The 13,869-nt window shown below is 33.9% G+C and overlaps 4 protein-coding genes across 5 annotated transcripts; 1 reads left to right on the top strand and 3 right to left on the bottom strand.

The window, feature by feature from the left end:
* Positions 1-1,623: 1,623 nt before the first annotated feature.
* LOC127095136 (uncharacterized) lies at positions 1,624-2,706 on the bottom strand. The gene is made up of 3 exons (XM_051033868.1): positions 2,650-2,706; positions 2,050-2,355; positions 1,624-1,899 (listed from the first exon to the last, which is right to left on the bottom strand). Exons 1-3 carry the CDS (start codon positions 2,704-2,706, stop codon positions 1,669-1,671), a joined length of 594 nt encoding a protein of 197 aa, XP_050889825.1. The 3' UTR covers positions 1,624-1,668.
* On the bottom strand, positions 2,611-4,621 carry LOC127092788 (uncharacterized). Its single transcript, XM_051031686.1, has 5 exons — positions 4,494-4,621; positions 4,304-4,410; positions 3,798-3,919; positions 3,140-3,228; positions 2,611-2,817 (listed from the first exon to the last, which is right to left on the bottom strand). The coding sequence occupies exons 2-5, from the start codon at positions 4,363-4,365 to the stop codon at positions 2,722-2,724; spliced, it is 369 nt and encodes a 122-aa protein (XP_050887643.1). The 5' UTR covers positions 4,366-4,410; positions 4,494-4,621; the 3' UTR covers positions 2,611-2,721.
* Positions 4,622-5,036: 415 nt separating this feature from the next.
* LOC127095134 (tetraspanin-8-like) lies at positions 5,037-10,027 on the bottom strand. The gene is made up of 3 exons (XM_051033867.1): positions 10,010-10,027; positions 5,308-5,823; positions 5,037-5,045 (listed from the first exon to the last, which is right to left on the bottom strand). Exons 1-3 carry the CDS (start codon positions 10,025-10,027, stop codon positions 5,037-5,039), a joined length of 543 nt encoding a protein of 180 aa, XP_050889824.1.
* Positions 10,028-10,268: 241 nt separating this feature from the next.
* LOC127096608 (protein TRACHEARY ELEMENT DIFFERENTIATION-RELATED 7A) lies at positions 10,269-12,854 on the top strand. Of its 2 annotated transcripts, none has more exons than XM_051035157.1 (2): positions 10,269-11,003; positions 12,382-12,854. In XM_051035157.1, exon 1 carries the CDS (start codon positions 10,474-10,476, stop codon positions 10,993-10,995), a length of 522 nt encoding a protein of 173 aa, XP_050891114.1. In that variant the 5' UTR covers positions 10,269-10,473; the 3' UTR covers positions 10,996-11,003; positions 12,382-12,854. The 2 variants fall into 2 exon arrangements, with proteins under 2 accessions (XP_050891114.1, XP_050891113.1); XM_051035156.1 differs by having other exon boundaries at positions 12,334-12,854.
* Positions 12,855-13,869: the final 1,015 nt, after the last annotated feature.

Genomic DNA, 13,869 nt, shown 5'->3' with positions numbered 1-13,869 from the left:
ATGGTAATAGTTTTGGTGTTGGATTTGGAAATCCGTCTTCCATCATGACTATGCTAAAAAACATACAACTTAGGCAAGATGAGCGTTATAAGGAAGATTGTAGGAGATGAGATGCCTTTAAGGGTGCTGAAATGAAGATATTTTGTCTAATGCAAGAGCACATGACTGCATAAGATGCCAATTTTGAAGCCTTTGCTTCTTATGTGACGAAAAGTCTTGTGTCTATGCGCAATGAGATGGATGCAAGTCATGCATCTATGATTGCTAGGATTAACCATATGATATCGACCCAAAATAAGAATCATTACCATTATGCTCAATTTTACTGAGAAACGTGTGACTTCTTGGATCATCATTTTGTTAATAATGGGTAAAGTTGGCATCAAGGAGTGAGACTAATTCCTAGGGACCGTGGAGGACGAAGAAGTGTTGTCTTTTTGTGTTTTTGAGTCACATGTCTTGTGGTGAATCTCTTTCATAGAGTTCATACTTTGAGTGATCATGCATTATATTCACAATATATGGCTCAAATGAGCAAAGTGAAAATGGCATAAAATATAAACAAGTTAAATGATATGTAAATGACAAATGGAATGGTAAATGACTTGAAATTAAATTGCATAAAGTAAATGACTTGAAAGATAAAAGCAAAGTTAATACAAGTTAGTCAAATGTTAGTTGATTAGATGTTAATGATGTTTTTCTTTTCAATTGATTAAGTCATTCTTTGGAGAATACTCAACCCTCTATTCACAAGCATGGATCCTTGAACCAAGACATCTTCCAAAGCAAGGAAAAAAGGCAAAGTTTCCATACAACACCATGAAAGGGGGGAGACTTACAATCCCACTTCCTAGAATGTTATGCCTTTAGGGTCAAAATTTAGCTCTATGTTAAGCAATCGTAATTGGACTTATGTAGAAGTCACAACTATCTGAGGTCGAGCAATAGAAATTTAGGTGCTAATGCATGTTAGAGATTTGATATAATGAACCAAACTCCTAAAACCACTACAACAAACAAGACCTTAGACAGCGCTTTTTTTAGCCTTAGACAGCGCTTTAAAGCGCTGTCTAAACCTCCGCTGCTAAAGGTTTAGACAGCGCTTTTTTAAATCTTAAAAGCGCTGTCTAAGCCCCCCCCTTAGACAGCGCTTTTGAAAAGCGCTGTCTAAGCCCCACCCCCTTAGACAGCGCTTTGGCCAAAAGCGCTTTCTAAGACCCTCCTATTTTAATTTTTTTAGGTATACCTTAGACAGCGCTTTTCAAAAAGCGCTGTCTAAGCCCCCCCCTTAGACAGCGCTTTCTAATCCCCCCTTAGACAGCGCTTTTTACAAAAGCGCTGTCTAAGGTATACGAAAATTTTTGAAGCTTTTGTTTTAAACCACATTTTTTCCAGGTTTATAAACCAGAATTTCTACCTGTTTTCAACCAGATTTTATCACATTTTATATATGCCATTTTGGCCTTTTTTCTACAATTCACGTAAACTAAGAAAAATTAAACACACGGTGAATGAATGAGACTATTTTATTAATCATATCAAGATTCATAATACAACTATACATATTTTATCTTATGTGGAGAAAAGACATTCCTAGAGACTTAGAAATTATTGATGTGAGGTAAAATAAGATACAAATTATACAATAATAACTTAAAGCTTTGATTACTCCTTAACAAAAAAATAATCAATGGGCGTATATCGGCCCTCTCTCTGCGACAACTTTTGCTTCTTGGATTTGCTTTGTCTATTGATTCGGTGCTTTTGATCCTGACTGAAAAAACATAGACCTATCACATTTTTCCCCTCAAACTTCCCCTGGAATGAAGTTGATCCAAGCATCTCTGTACATGCACTGTGGTGAGAACTTGCAGCATCATTACCAGAAGTTTGTACCTGGTAAATACGGCAGAGATGATAAATAGTAGCGCTAAAAAACATCAACATGCTCCTCAATCCGCCAAAGCAATTATTCGATTGCGGAAACTGACCTATATCAATATATGTCAGCTACTTCGAAAAATAAAGAGAGAAAAGGAGATATACCTTCTCTGCACCATCATTTTTCCAGAGAGTGCAGCTTTGGTGATTTACATCTAATGAATGATTACCATCAAAAGGATCTCTGCTATCAAGCTGGCTTGTGTGCCCAACATCAATCGAAGGATCAGTTTCTATATCACTGATAAAGTCATGATCTGTAACATCTGAAAAAGGGTCCTTTTTCCTATTGGCTTCTCCTGAAGTAATGAAATTGGTAATAGTCTTCTGTGTACGATCAGGGGTAGCACCACTACCACTTTTATCTCCGTTAAACTGTGATACTCTAAGACCTAAGAGGAGAAGAAAAATCTGTTATGCACTGACTTATACAAGGAACTAATGTGAACTTGCCCAAAGACATATACGACCTTCCACTCAGTTTACCAACACTCGTTCATATCATATCATTACCAAGAAAAAGTGTTCTAACAAATGCAATTAATGATATAACTATAATTTCATCCTCAGCAACTGATGTGGAACTAACTTGACTCTGAACTGAAGTATCAATACAAAAAGCTATAACTTTTTCCACAATTCCAAAACTATTCTTATAAAAACTGATTTGTACTTTGACCAATCTTTCCAGGGTAATAACATTACAATTTCATCTAGCGCTGTTTTATTTCTATTTGAGAAGCATTTCTTTGTTTCACTCATTGGTGAAGAAATTTATCACATAGGAAGAAGTAAACAACATACACTCCATACCTGATTTAGAACTTGAATGATGGCAACGGCGTCATTAGGTTTACGTTCCAATAAAAGGCCCTGCAAAATCATAAAAACAGGCTTAGACTTGCTATCAAAGTGGAACTCAGCTATAACATAATCAGCACTGGGAAGTCGAAACACATATCAGCATCGAGAACATATTTGAAGCAAAATCATATTAGGTAAAGATTCTCAAACTGGGAAAATTAAAAATGTTTTTCCATTATTTTTCTTTCAAAAATACAATTGATCTCTTTTTAAAGAACAGATTGATGAATACAAACATGTTTTAAAAGCAAAATAATTATGTACAAGATTGAGCAAAACTGAAAGATAACACACAATAAGTTACAAACACAGGTGTGAATGGATTTGCTACCTTGGCGCAAGAAAACCCAGTTGCCAAAGTGTGCTGCTTCATTGAATCAGATCTCAACTTTTCTATTTTCCATAATGACTCAGTGTCTCCTGCAGACATGAAAATGAAAGGCATAAACACTTAGTTCATCATAAGCAGAAAATATTTTTAAAAGCCCAAAAATCATATATAGCATGGTCTTGAAATCACATGATACTACTAATGTACTATATGTATTCATTGCCATCAAATTTGTCAAGAAGTTACTAATATAGTTGAACTAATTTATTTCAAAAATGATACAGACAGAGCAAGTCAAGGCACATTAGTCACAAAGTAATCTTTTTTTAGCATGATTCCTCAGTCCAAAATGCAAATGTGCAAAATGATCAACAGTATAACCAAATTCACAAATCTGGATGTGATTATAGTCTCCCTTTTGGGTTTCTTCCAATTTCCTAAAAGCTGAGAAAACACAGCTAGCCAACATTTGGGAAGATGCAAGTTCGGAGAGAAAGAAAAAATAAAGCCATTAAATACTAGGCAAATTATTGTCTCCATAGTTTTATGGATAGTTTAGTGTTCAATTTAGGAATAGCAATCCTCTTTAACAAACTTATGTTGAAGTTCAATAGAAGCTTATAGAATTAGGCAGACAAAAGACATCAAGTATGAGCACCTCTTTTGGCAGCAAATCTCATCCATGTATCAAATGAGGTTTGTCGTAGTTTTACACCAGCCTTAACAAACCTTTTCGCGTACTTATTAATCAACTCCCATTCATCTGTATTGTAACAAATGCTGCAAATGGTTGACCCAGGTAACAGGTCAGAAAAACATACTTAAGAGAACAAAAGCAACATAACAAGAAAAGGTGAGATTCATAATTTGTCTAGTGTTGGACAATACTAAAAACCAAGCAAACTAACTGCATTGTAGGCTTGTAGCCTAAGGCACAAAGAGGCACCAAATTGCCTTCATACAATCAAATAGAGCTTTGGGGGAACTAACAACAGATCATGATTTGAAAATGAAGCATGCCAGCCAGTTTAAAGGGAATAACAATGAAATCAACAAAAAGTTCAGCAACTCCTTTTAGAGGTAAACACCATATTAAAATCTTATTCACAGAAGACCCTTTGTACTGCAAAACAAAATCATGAAAATGCAAAAAGAATGACATACCTAAAAACTATATCTGCCGTGCCCGGTTGCAATGGTAAATCATTCCTCTTCAAAAGTTTCATTACTTCCACCAATAGATTAGTATCATTGTGATTCTTAGCATACGTCTACAACAAAATAACAGTAACTTATCAATTGCAAACAGGAGAGAAAATCAAAGAAATTAGAGCATTAGAATGTCAAATAATACCAATATATGGTGTGCCGATGCAACACTTGGCGCCAACCCATAGACATTATGCTTCCACAGAGCCTTCTTTCCTGCTCACACATTAAAATCAAATAACCTTAAAATGCCATTTCATATCTTCAAATTTCATAAATGAAACAGCACAGATTAAAAATAATAAAATGCAAACACAAACAAACCATACCAAAAAAACTAGTAACAAAAAAGGATGCAAAAAAGTTCAACAAAGATTCATTTGAAATCTGTTTCCATAAAGAACACACCCTTTTCAGACCAAAAGCAATCCCAGTTTTTAAAAATAAAAAGTCTATACACTTTTCAGAAAGAAACCATGACTCCTCACAAATCCCAGTTTAAAAACCCACTTTTCAGAAAGATACCTTGAAATTGAATACTCAAAAAAAAGTTATATAAAGTAGCACTACCTTATAAACTAAATCAAATAATTTAATCCTACACAAACACAAGAATGCATTACAGTACTATCATAACGTGAAATTCCTGCATGATTCCTGCATGCTCACATATTCAGAAACTTCATAATCACTTTTTCTACATAAATAGTAAATCAGTAATTAAAACCTAAAATTTTTCACTTTCCTTATAACCTAAAAATTTCAGCTAAACACAATAACAAAGCTCACAATTGCTACAAAACTCACATGCAAGCTAAAATTTTGATCCCAATCCACATAATCAAAATCAAAAACCCTAAATATAAATCACAACATGAAAGCTAAAATTTAGACCCCAACCCAGAAAATCAACAAACACAAGAACATAAATCCAATAACCAAAAACAAAAAACCCTAACCTGAAGAGCAGACAACTGTTCAGCATGAAATTTCTCAATATTATCATTCAAAAACTTGAAATGATATTCAGAGCAAAGCTTCCCCGATTCCAAACAACCCCTAATCCTCTCCCAAGTATTCCCATTCGTAACCTTATTCTGCAACCAATTCGAATAATCCCCAAGCCTATACTCCTTATACCCCCGATTCGACAAAGCTTCACCCGCACCTTTGTTAGTAACAACAAACGCAAAGATCGTGAAAGCGAAAAGAAGAACAATAAGCAAGAACATGACGAGAAGATAGAACCACAGAAGCCATGAGACTCTGCAACAAGCACCGATTAAACCCATGAGAGAAACAACCAAGAGGAAAACGCCAAGGGCAATAATGGGTTTTTCTAAGAAGCGTTCGCATTCAGTGGTGGATTGTTTGTGGAGCCATACTCCCATGACTAGAATTGGGATTGAGAGGAGTAGGGTTAGGAAATTGAGGATTCCGATTAGGTTGTTACTGAATCGAATTAATTTTACACGCTATTACTAAGAAAGAGACGCGTTTCTTGTTTGGTTTTTGAAACGACTTATTCTCTATTTTGTGGAATAATACAGATTTTTCTTAAAGAAGTTGGGGATACTGGTTTTATTTTAGTTAGACCTTAGACAGCGCTTTTGGTTTTAATTTTTTTTTTTAATTTAAAGACTTTAGACAGCGCTTTATCAAAAGCGCTGACTAAGGTAAATATTTAAAAGCGCTTTCTAAAAGCGCTGTCTAAGGGGGGGTCTTAGACAGCGCTTTTAGAAAGCGCTGTCTAAGACCCCCCCTTAGACAGCGCTTTCATTATTTTTTTGGAACATTTTCCGTGTTTTATTTTAAATTTAACCTTAGACAGCGCTTTCTTTTAAAAGCGCTGTCTAAGATGCGCTGTTAAAAGTCATTTTTGGCGTAGTGAACATATCACACACTAAAAGAAAAAGATCAAAGGGATGGACTTATCTCATCCATACTTGTATTTGTTCATCTAACATAAAGTTATTGATGAACCAATTAGCCTTAGGATGTTGAGATGTCATTGGTCAATGAAAGGGATGAGAAAGAATGGGATTGAAGATGAAGAGGGAGGGGATATGAGATAAACACAAATTGGTCATGGGAGGAATTTTATCAATTTAAAACCATCCATTCATTTTGGGAGATGAAATGTACATTTCGTCAATCCCCTAAATCCAATGATTTTAAATTAACAAAATTCAAATCAATCTTTAACAAGGCCCAAACACATAGTCAAACATCACAAGTCAATAAAAATGGCTCCACATAATTTCTATACAATTAATCAATTAAAAATCAAATTCAAAATGAATTAAATTTCAATTTAAATTGGCCAAAACCTAAAACCTCTTCAAAACACCAAATAAATGGCCAAGAGATTTATCCTAGGTCAACGAAGGTCAAAGGACCTTGGACAAAAAATTTCATGATTTTTGAAAAGTCAGAAGTATTTTTAAACAATTAAAAATATACACAAAAACAATTAATTCATGAAAAATATCAAATTAATCCAAAAAATAATTTTAATTCAGAAAATGAAAGAGGAAAATATTTAAAGATTTTTTATGAAAGTCCCATATTTCTTGGATTAAAAATGAAAATAATATGAATTAATCAAAATAAATGGATTAAATGAAAAATCAGAAAATAAAAAGATATTCAAAAAAACAAGGCCCATCAGATCTCCCTCATTCATTGAGGTGGCAGATCTGATGGCCACACACATCATGTCCATTGTGTTCCAAAGTCAGCGCGTGTGTACATGTGATAATCAGATTGGATGGATGAGATTAAAATGTGGGACTCAGATCAGATGGTTCAGGTTAAGCCAACACACCACCGGAGCCCTAGCTCCGGTCATCTTCTCCAGTGTGGGCCACCAGACTGGTCCAACCAAAACTTCATGAAAAATGGAAAATAAATACACTAATTTGAAGGAAAAATGCTCAGGAGCACGAATCTGACCTCACTTTTCTCCAATTCCAAGTATATGAAAAGATACAGGGATTTGAATTTTGAGGATCATGAACTGAGTTACTTCAATTTGATCTCAAAGTAACTCAATCTTGTTGCCTATGTTTATAGGACTTCAGACAACCAAAAATCACAAAGAATTGTGAAGAATTGAGGGAGAATCGAAGAGAAGAAAATTCTGAAAATTCACCTTCAATGGAGCTTCAGATTGGCACGATCTTGATTCCAATTGTGCTTGGCCTTGCTTCAGATGCTTGTTGGAAGTGATTAGGATCAAGAAAAGGTCTGGACTCTTAGATTTTCAATCTCAAAACAGATGGAGATTTGAAACTCGATTTTCAAAGGAAACCTTCAAGGTTATCCTTCAATGGTGAGAGTTTGGGATTGCAGATTCAAAGCTTGGGCATGAGGTCCTTAATTTTGAGCAATGAGGGTCTTATTTATAGCAAAAGAGATTCATTTCCACACACTTTCAAATTTGGAAAAAATGAGAAATTCCCTTTGCATGCTTGCATGGGCATGTGATAGGCCCATGAAGTGATGTATTTGGTCCAAAATTGAGCGTGAATCATGCTGAAATCATGTTGTAAGGCCATGCATTCGTGTATGAAATGTGGAAGTGGAAATCATCCAAATGGTTCTTCATATTGCACCCATGTGCAAGTCCTTCATCCTTTGGCCAAATGAGACGATCTTTGACTTTTCGGAAAGGTGAGATAAAGGCAAACGGCTTTCACGTCGAACACTTTTTCATTTGAAGCTTGGATCATGATGAATTTTGAGGTGGAAGTTTGGGAAATCAAACATGTTTGAAAATTTTCTAAGTATCAAGCCATATGTTCACTTCTTCCACCTTGAATAACTTTTGCTATGAACTTCAAATGGGAAAAGTTCCTTCATCAAAGTTGTAGATATTTCAAACCTCTTAAATTTGTTCACAAATTTGACCTCATTTGGATTTGTCATGAAGGATTTATGCATTTTAGAAGTTGAGAAAAATCATTTGTTCAATGGTATTAGTCCAAAATGACCTATAATATTTCCTCTTGGAATATGCATTTTCAAGTTGAATTTGAACTTCCTCCAAACATAAAAGTTGAAGTAGATATCTTGAACTTGATCATGGAATTTGAATGGATTTCATCTCATAAAAACTGAGTAAGTTATGGTCTTGGGAAGTTGACCTCCAAACTAGGGTTCAGACAAAATGACCTATAATCTTTCACCATAAAAAATGGATTTCCAAGTAAACTAGATCTTGACTTCAACATTAAAGTTGTTTGGAATGTCATTTGAAGTAACTTTGATCTTGGAATCATTTTCATATGACAAAAATTGTAGGAGATAGGGTCTAGGGAACCATAGTTTTGACTAGTTGACTTTCTCTGATCAACCACCATGAACCGTCTTGCTAGCTTGACATTCTCTTGAATTTTGGGACGCATGGAGGATCATATATGTGTAAGATGATATAATATGAAATATCCCTTGAAATATTTGATCAATTGTTGAAGAAACTTGTTGAAGAAGTCACATAAGATACCTAGATGAATTAGGGTTTCTAAGACAAACAATCTCCAAACTCTTGATGAATTCTTGATCAAAATGACATGTGAAGATCATGGGGATCCATATATGATGCTTAGAGCCAATGTGAACCATTTCTTGATTGAGCTCCTTGCATTGAGGGTCTCAAGCCCTAGATATGAGTTTGATGAAGCTTAGGTGAACATACATACTACCTACAAAAGAGTTAAACTATACATTGACATATTTTTGATATTTTGGTTAGTAAATAATGAAAAACAAAGTATGATACAATCAAAATGCGCTTGGTAATCTCTCCCAATGCAAACCCAATGAATGAAGGGGTAAGGAGGATGCCAATGTGTGATCCCAAAGCTAATGCATATGATGAGATGACATGAGGGATCTTAGGGTCAAAATTGGGGTCTTACAAAATCTAAATAGAATGAATGAAACACATGATAAACATTATTTTCAAAAATACCTCAAAACAAAACTGAATTAAAAAAACATAACAAACTTAAAGATTAGAGATTGTATCTGAACTTTGAAATTCATAAGACCTATCCGAATTTTGATATTTGTACACATAATTCACTTTGAAATTTGTATAAGACAAAAATTCATATCTGACTTCATACTAGCATAAATCCTAATCCCCAAATATCCCAAACTCAAACCAAGATAAATTAGGACGAAAATTATATAACATTTCTATTAGATAAAATATAATGTAATATGACTAAAAATTATGAAGAAATTGCATACATCAAAATAAAATTAAAAAAAGCAAGGTGAGGATGAGAAAATTACTGAATATTATTCAAATGTGAGAAAAAATTATTATAATTGATTAAGGTACAAATATTGAATGAAAAATATTAGAGAATAGAGAGAGAGAAAGACAAATCGTGTTATCTTAAATGACGTATTTAGAATTTAATATTTAAAAGGTATATCCAAAAATCAATTTCGAGACATAGATATTTTAATATTAAATAAATATGTTTACGATGGACTTAGTTAACTATATATTTTATATAATGCGTTTAGATTTTAAAATTCAAACATTGCTGAGTGGACTTTTTTTATCACTCAAGTCATGTTGAAATACATACCCGGACTACGAGAGGGCATTTTTTATCACTCAAGTCATGTTGAAATATATACCCAATGGATTGGCTCCATAGACCAGTTAACTTGTTGAAGTTTATACCCAATGGATTGGCTCCATAGACCAGTTAACTTGTCTCACATTCGTATATTTGGAAATCTAAATGCGAACACTTCAATACTCTTTCAATTTAGTAGAGCAGGGTAGATAGATGTTCATCATTTAATCAAACAATGCTATCGCAACTACATCACTTTTCAATATTATTAACTTTAAAATAAATTAAAATTTGAAAAGAAAATAAAAAAATCAGACAAATATAAGTAAAACTACGTGTTGATCAAAGAGGTAGTTCATTGTGTGTTGGAGGGTGTAATAGCTTACAAGTGTTTTCATCATGCAACAATCCAATCCCTTATAACCCTACAACACATCCCACCACCACTCTAATTCACTTTTCAAATTAAACACCACCCAATTAATTACATACGATCATTACACTGATAGAATATAAATCATCATGTCATCCTCAACAATCCCATCATTAGTCTCATACTCACTCCTAAGAAAAACAACCCCCATCACCAAACCTCTCCACACCACAGACTTGCCCACAAAAAAACCTCTCCCCATCATAAACGCCATCACCATGTGGAGTCTTTCCTCAAATAATGACAACACACCCAACTACCCCGGAAAAGCCCCACCCGAAATTCCAATCATACCCAAAACCGAACCTCCTTCAGTTCCTAAAGAGAATCCCACCATGCCAACCCGTAAACCCGAACTAGACCCGGATGTTCCACCCGAAATAGTTACTCCTCCTCCCGAGTTCACACCGTTTCTGAATCCGAATCCGAAACCGAAACCGGAAGCTCCAAAACCTCCACTATCTCCTCCGGGACAAGATACGCCGTTCCCGAGACCTGATGTTGTACCGCCTCGGCCACCTGATGTTGTTCCTCCGCGTCCTCCTGGACCAGATATTGTTCCGCCGCCATCTACTCCACCGCCACCAACAGGACCAACGATGATTCTGTAGCTATTACGGTATTATGGAAGAATAAGTTGGAAAATGAAAGTTATCTAGTAGTAGTATAATAGAAGTATATATATATATATTCAATATATTTATGTTTTTTTAATGTGATAAGATTCTTTACTACTTTATTTACTAAAATAAATAAAAGACATTTTCAGACACTAAAAGAAGATAATCACAAATTTTGGTTATTGTTATACATAAAAAGTTAACAATTTTTTTACTATTTAATATTAATATTTATTGAATGTTAATATCATTTAAATTTATTAAATGTCAACTTTATTAAATCAGTTTAGCTCAACTAACATTTTTTAATCAATGTAAAATATTACACATATAAAAACTATATCAGCGGTTCTAATATATTTTATTTTTGAAAAAAATTAAGAAAACTATACATTAAAACAATTGTAAAATGTCTCATTATAAAACTGCGTGAATAAAAAATAAATGAAATGTGTATATGTTAGAGACATTTGAAGATGCATCACAAAAAATTATAAATATTTTTAAATTTTTGTATGGTGCCTAACAATATACATTGGGTTTTAATTTCTCACTACAATGCATATTTACAATATTTTTAAATTAAATTAACATTATTTTCATTATTATAAAATATTTAAAATAATAAATATATTTAAAATAAATATAGTAACAAAAAATATAAAATTATTTAGTAACTACTATCAAAATATATAACAAATTACTAATAAATGATAAATTAATTATATTAAATTCACATCATAAAAAATTACTTGAACACCTTAAAAATTTTACATGATAGATTGACGAGCAGGATTATAATTTTCATTATCTTCATATCATTGTTTACTTGTACTAGTAAATGATAAATTAATTAATATTAAATTAACATCATAAAAAATTACTTAAACACCTTAAAAGGTTTACATGATAGATTGATGAGCAGGATTATAATTTTCATTATCTTCATCTTCATTGTTTACTTGTTGTGTCGTAAACAATAATAGTGTGTAACGATGTTTTTGTTGCAGCCATAATAATATTTTATTTATGATTTTTTTTTTGCGTTAATTTTAATCCTAACTAATTTGGATTTGGACTACAACATGAATTATATCATAACATACTATTTATAATTTACAAATTGTCAAACACAAATTGATTATAGTCGATTTGAACTATTCCTAATTTCTTTCATAAAATTAGGAATTTGTTGATCTTCAATTATTTGGTGAAAATGTTATTCAATTGTGCTTCACTCGAACAATGTCGCACTTCAACTTCATCCTGGTTTACCTTCTCTCCTAGAAAATGAAACCTAGTCTCAATGTGTTTATCCCTTCCATGCAGATCTGGATTCTTTGCAAGGTTAATGACTGACTTGTTGTCGATATGCAGCACCTGAAGTTTCTTCACTTCGACCTCCATCTCTTCTCCAAATTACTTCACAAACATCATAGGATTTTGTTATATATTTAGCCTCTCACATGATGATAATGACACCACAAGTTATTTTCTCGAGCACCATGAGATTGGGGCACCAAATACTTGAAAGAAGTAACCACTTGTGCTTCTTTGATCTTCCTTGTCTCCTGATCGGGAAAATAGCAAGTGTACTATTTTGCGATGTAGTAATAATAGGGATGTTTCTCAAAGATCGATTTCGAGGATTGCGCAACAATATAGGTGTAAATTGTTACTCAATTGAACAAAACTAAGAATTGGGATTTTGTAAAAAGTCACTGCAAGAGAAAATAAAATAAATCTTTTCACAAGTTATAATAATATGCCAAGGATGATGTACGAGAATCTCCTGTAATGACCCTTGAGTGTATATCTCCTTAATAATGAAAATTGTTTCAATTACCAGATCTTAAGAATGTTTCCCCCTAAGTCCTCAGAGGCAAACCTTTGGTCATTCAATCTAACCTCTAAGTCCTTAGGCGATTATGATGAAACCAATCAATTATATTTTTAACAAGAATAAACCGGTAACCATAGGGTATCCCTAGTCCTAGTGATATCTATTATGGTTTCACTGTGTAAAAACCTTAACAATTGCAATCCTGTTAATTGTTAACCATACATCGATCTTGATTTTTCTGATAAAGAAAGTATTACGCAAATTACACAGTGAAATTAACAACAAATAACATGTATTAAGGAAATTATAACTTCAGAGTCATTACACGATCAATTCAGGGACACCCCCTGGCATTGAGGGGTTTAGCCTCTCATATCATTCAAATAAGATACAAAATAAAAACGAGACATTACAAAAGGATGGGAATTCCGTTGATCTTCAATCGCATCCGCTCTTGAAGGATCTCCGTCTTCGCCACTTTTGACCGCTTCAATCTTTATTGTCTCCAATTCGTGATCGCCAAAAAGTCTCTTTCTCCATATTCAAAAATCCCCTAAATAGTTCCTGATGACTAATTTGATGTAGCAAAAGTCCAAAATGCCCTTCGGGATCAGCCGTGCAAAAATACAGCAAAAAATGAAAAATGAGGTGTCCAAGCCAACACTGGCCGTGTCAGGCAACACGACAGGCCGTGTTGGCTGTCTGGTGAATTGGCCCTGACACACCCCTCCAGGGAGGATGACACTGGCCGTGTCAGCTCCCTGTTTTCTTCTCCTTGCTTTCTTCTCCTGACACATCCCGTGTTAAGCAATACGGGTGGCCGTGTCAGGACTACTGTGTTGCCCAATTTCTTCTTTCGACGGGCCCGGAACGTCCGATTCGCTTGGCTATCCCTCCGGCACTCTTGCTTACACCTGAAACTAGTAAAACTACCACAAAGAGACATAAAATGGAGTAAAATGATGCAAACCAAATATAATCAACAACTTGAAATAACAATGTAAAACATCTAAATTACTAAA

This window comes from Lathyrus oleraceus, chromosome 6, assembly GCF_024323335.1.
Source record: "Lathyrus oleraceus cultivar Zhongwan6 chromosome 6, CAAS_Psat_ZW6_1.0, whole genome shotgun sequence".
NCBI classification, from domain to species: domain Eukaryota; kingdom Viridiplantae; phylum Streptophyta; class Magnoliopsida; order Fabales; family Fabaceae; genus Lathyrus; species Lathyrus oleraceus.
This window is presented reverse-complemented; position numbering and strand designations above follow the sequence as displayed.

Coding starts and splice junctions, on each gene's coding strand:
- LOC127092788 (XM_051031686.1), bottom strand. CDS start 4,365: ATGAAACTTTTGAAGAGGAATGATTTACCATTGCAACCGGGCACGGCA. Junction 3,229..3,797: donor GAGATTTGCTGCCAAAAGAG/GTGCTCATACTT, acceptor TCATGTCTGCAG/GAGACACTGAGTCATTATGG. Junction 2,818..3,139: donor CTGGGTTTTCTTGCGCCAAG/GTAGCAAATCCA, acceptor ATGATTTTGCAG/GGCCTTTTATTGGAACGTAA.
- LOC127095136 (XM_051033868.1), bottom strand. CDS start 2,706: ATGAGTGAAACAAAGAAATGCTTCTCAAATAGAAATAAAACAGCGCTA. Junction 2,356..2,649: donor AAACAGCGCTAGATGAAATT/GTAATGTTATTA, acceptor AGTGCATAACAG/ATTTTTCTTCTCCTCTTAGG. Junction 1,900..2,049: donor AAAATGATGGTGCAGAGAAG/GTATATCTCCTT, acceptor CGTATTTACCAG/GTACAAACTTCTGGTAATGA.
- LOC127096608 (XM_051035157.1), top strand. CDS start 10,474: ATGTCATCCTCAACAATCCCATCATTAGTCTCATACTCACTCCTAAGA.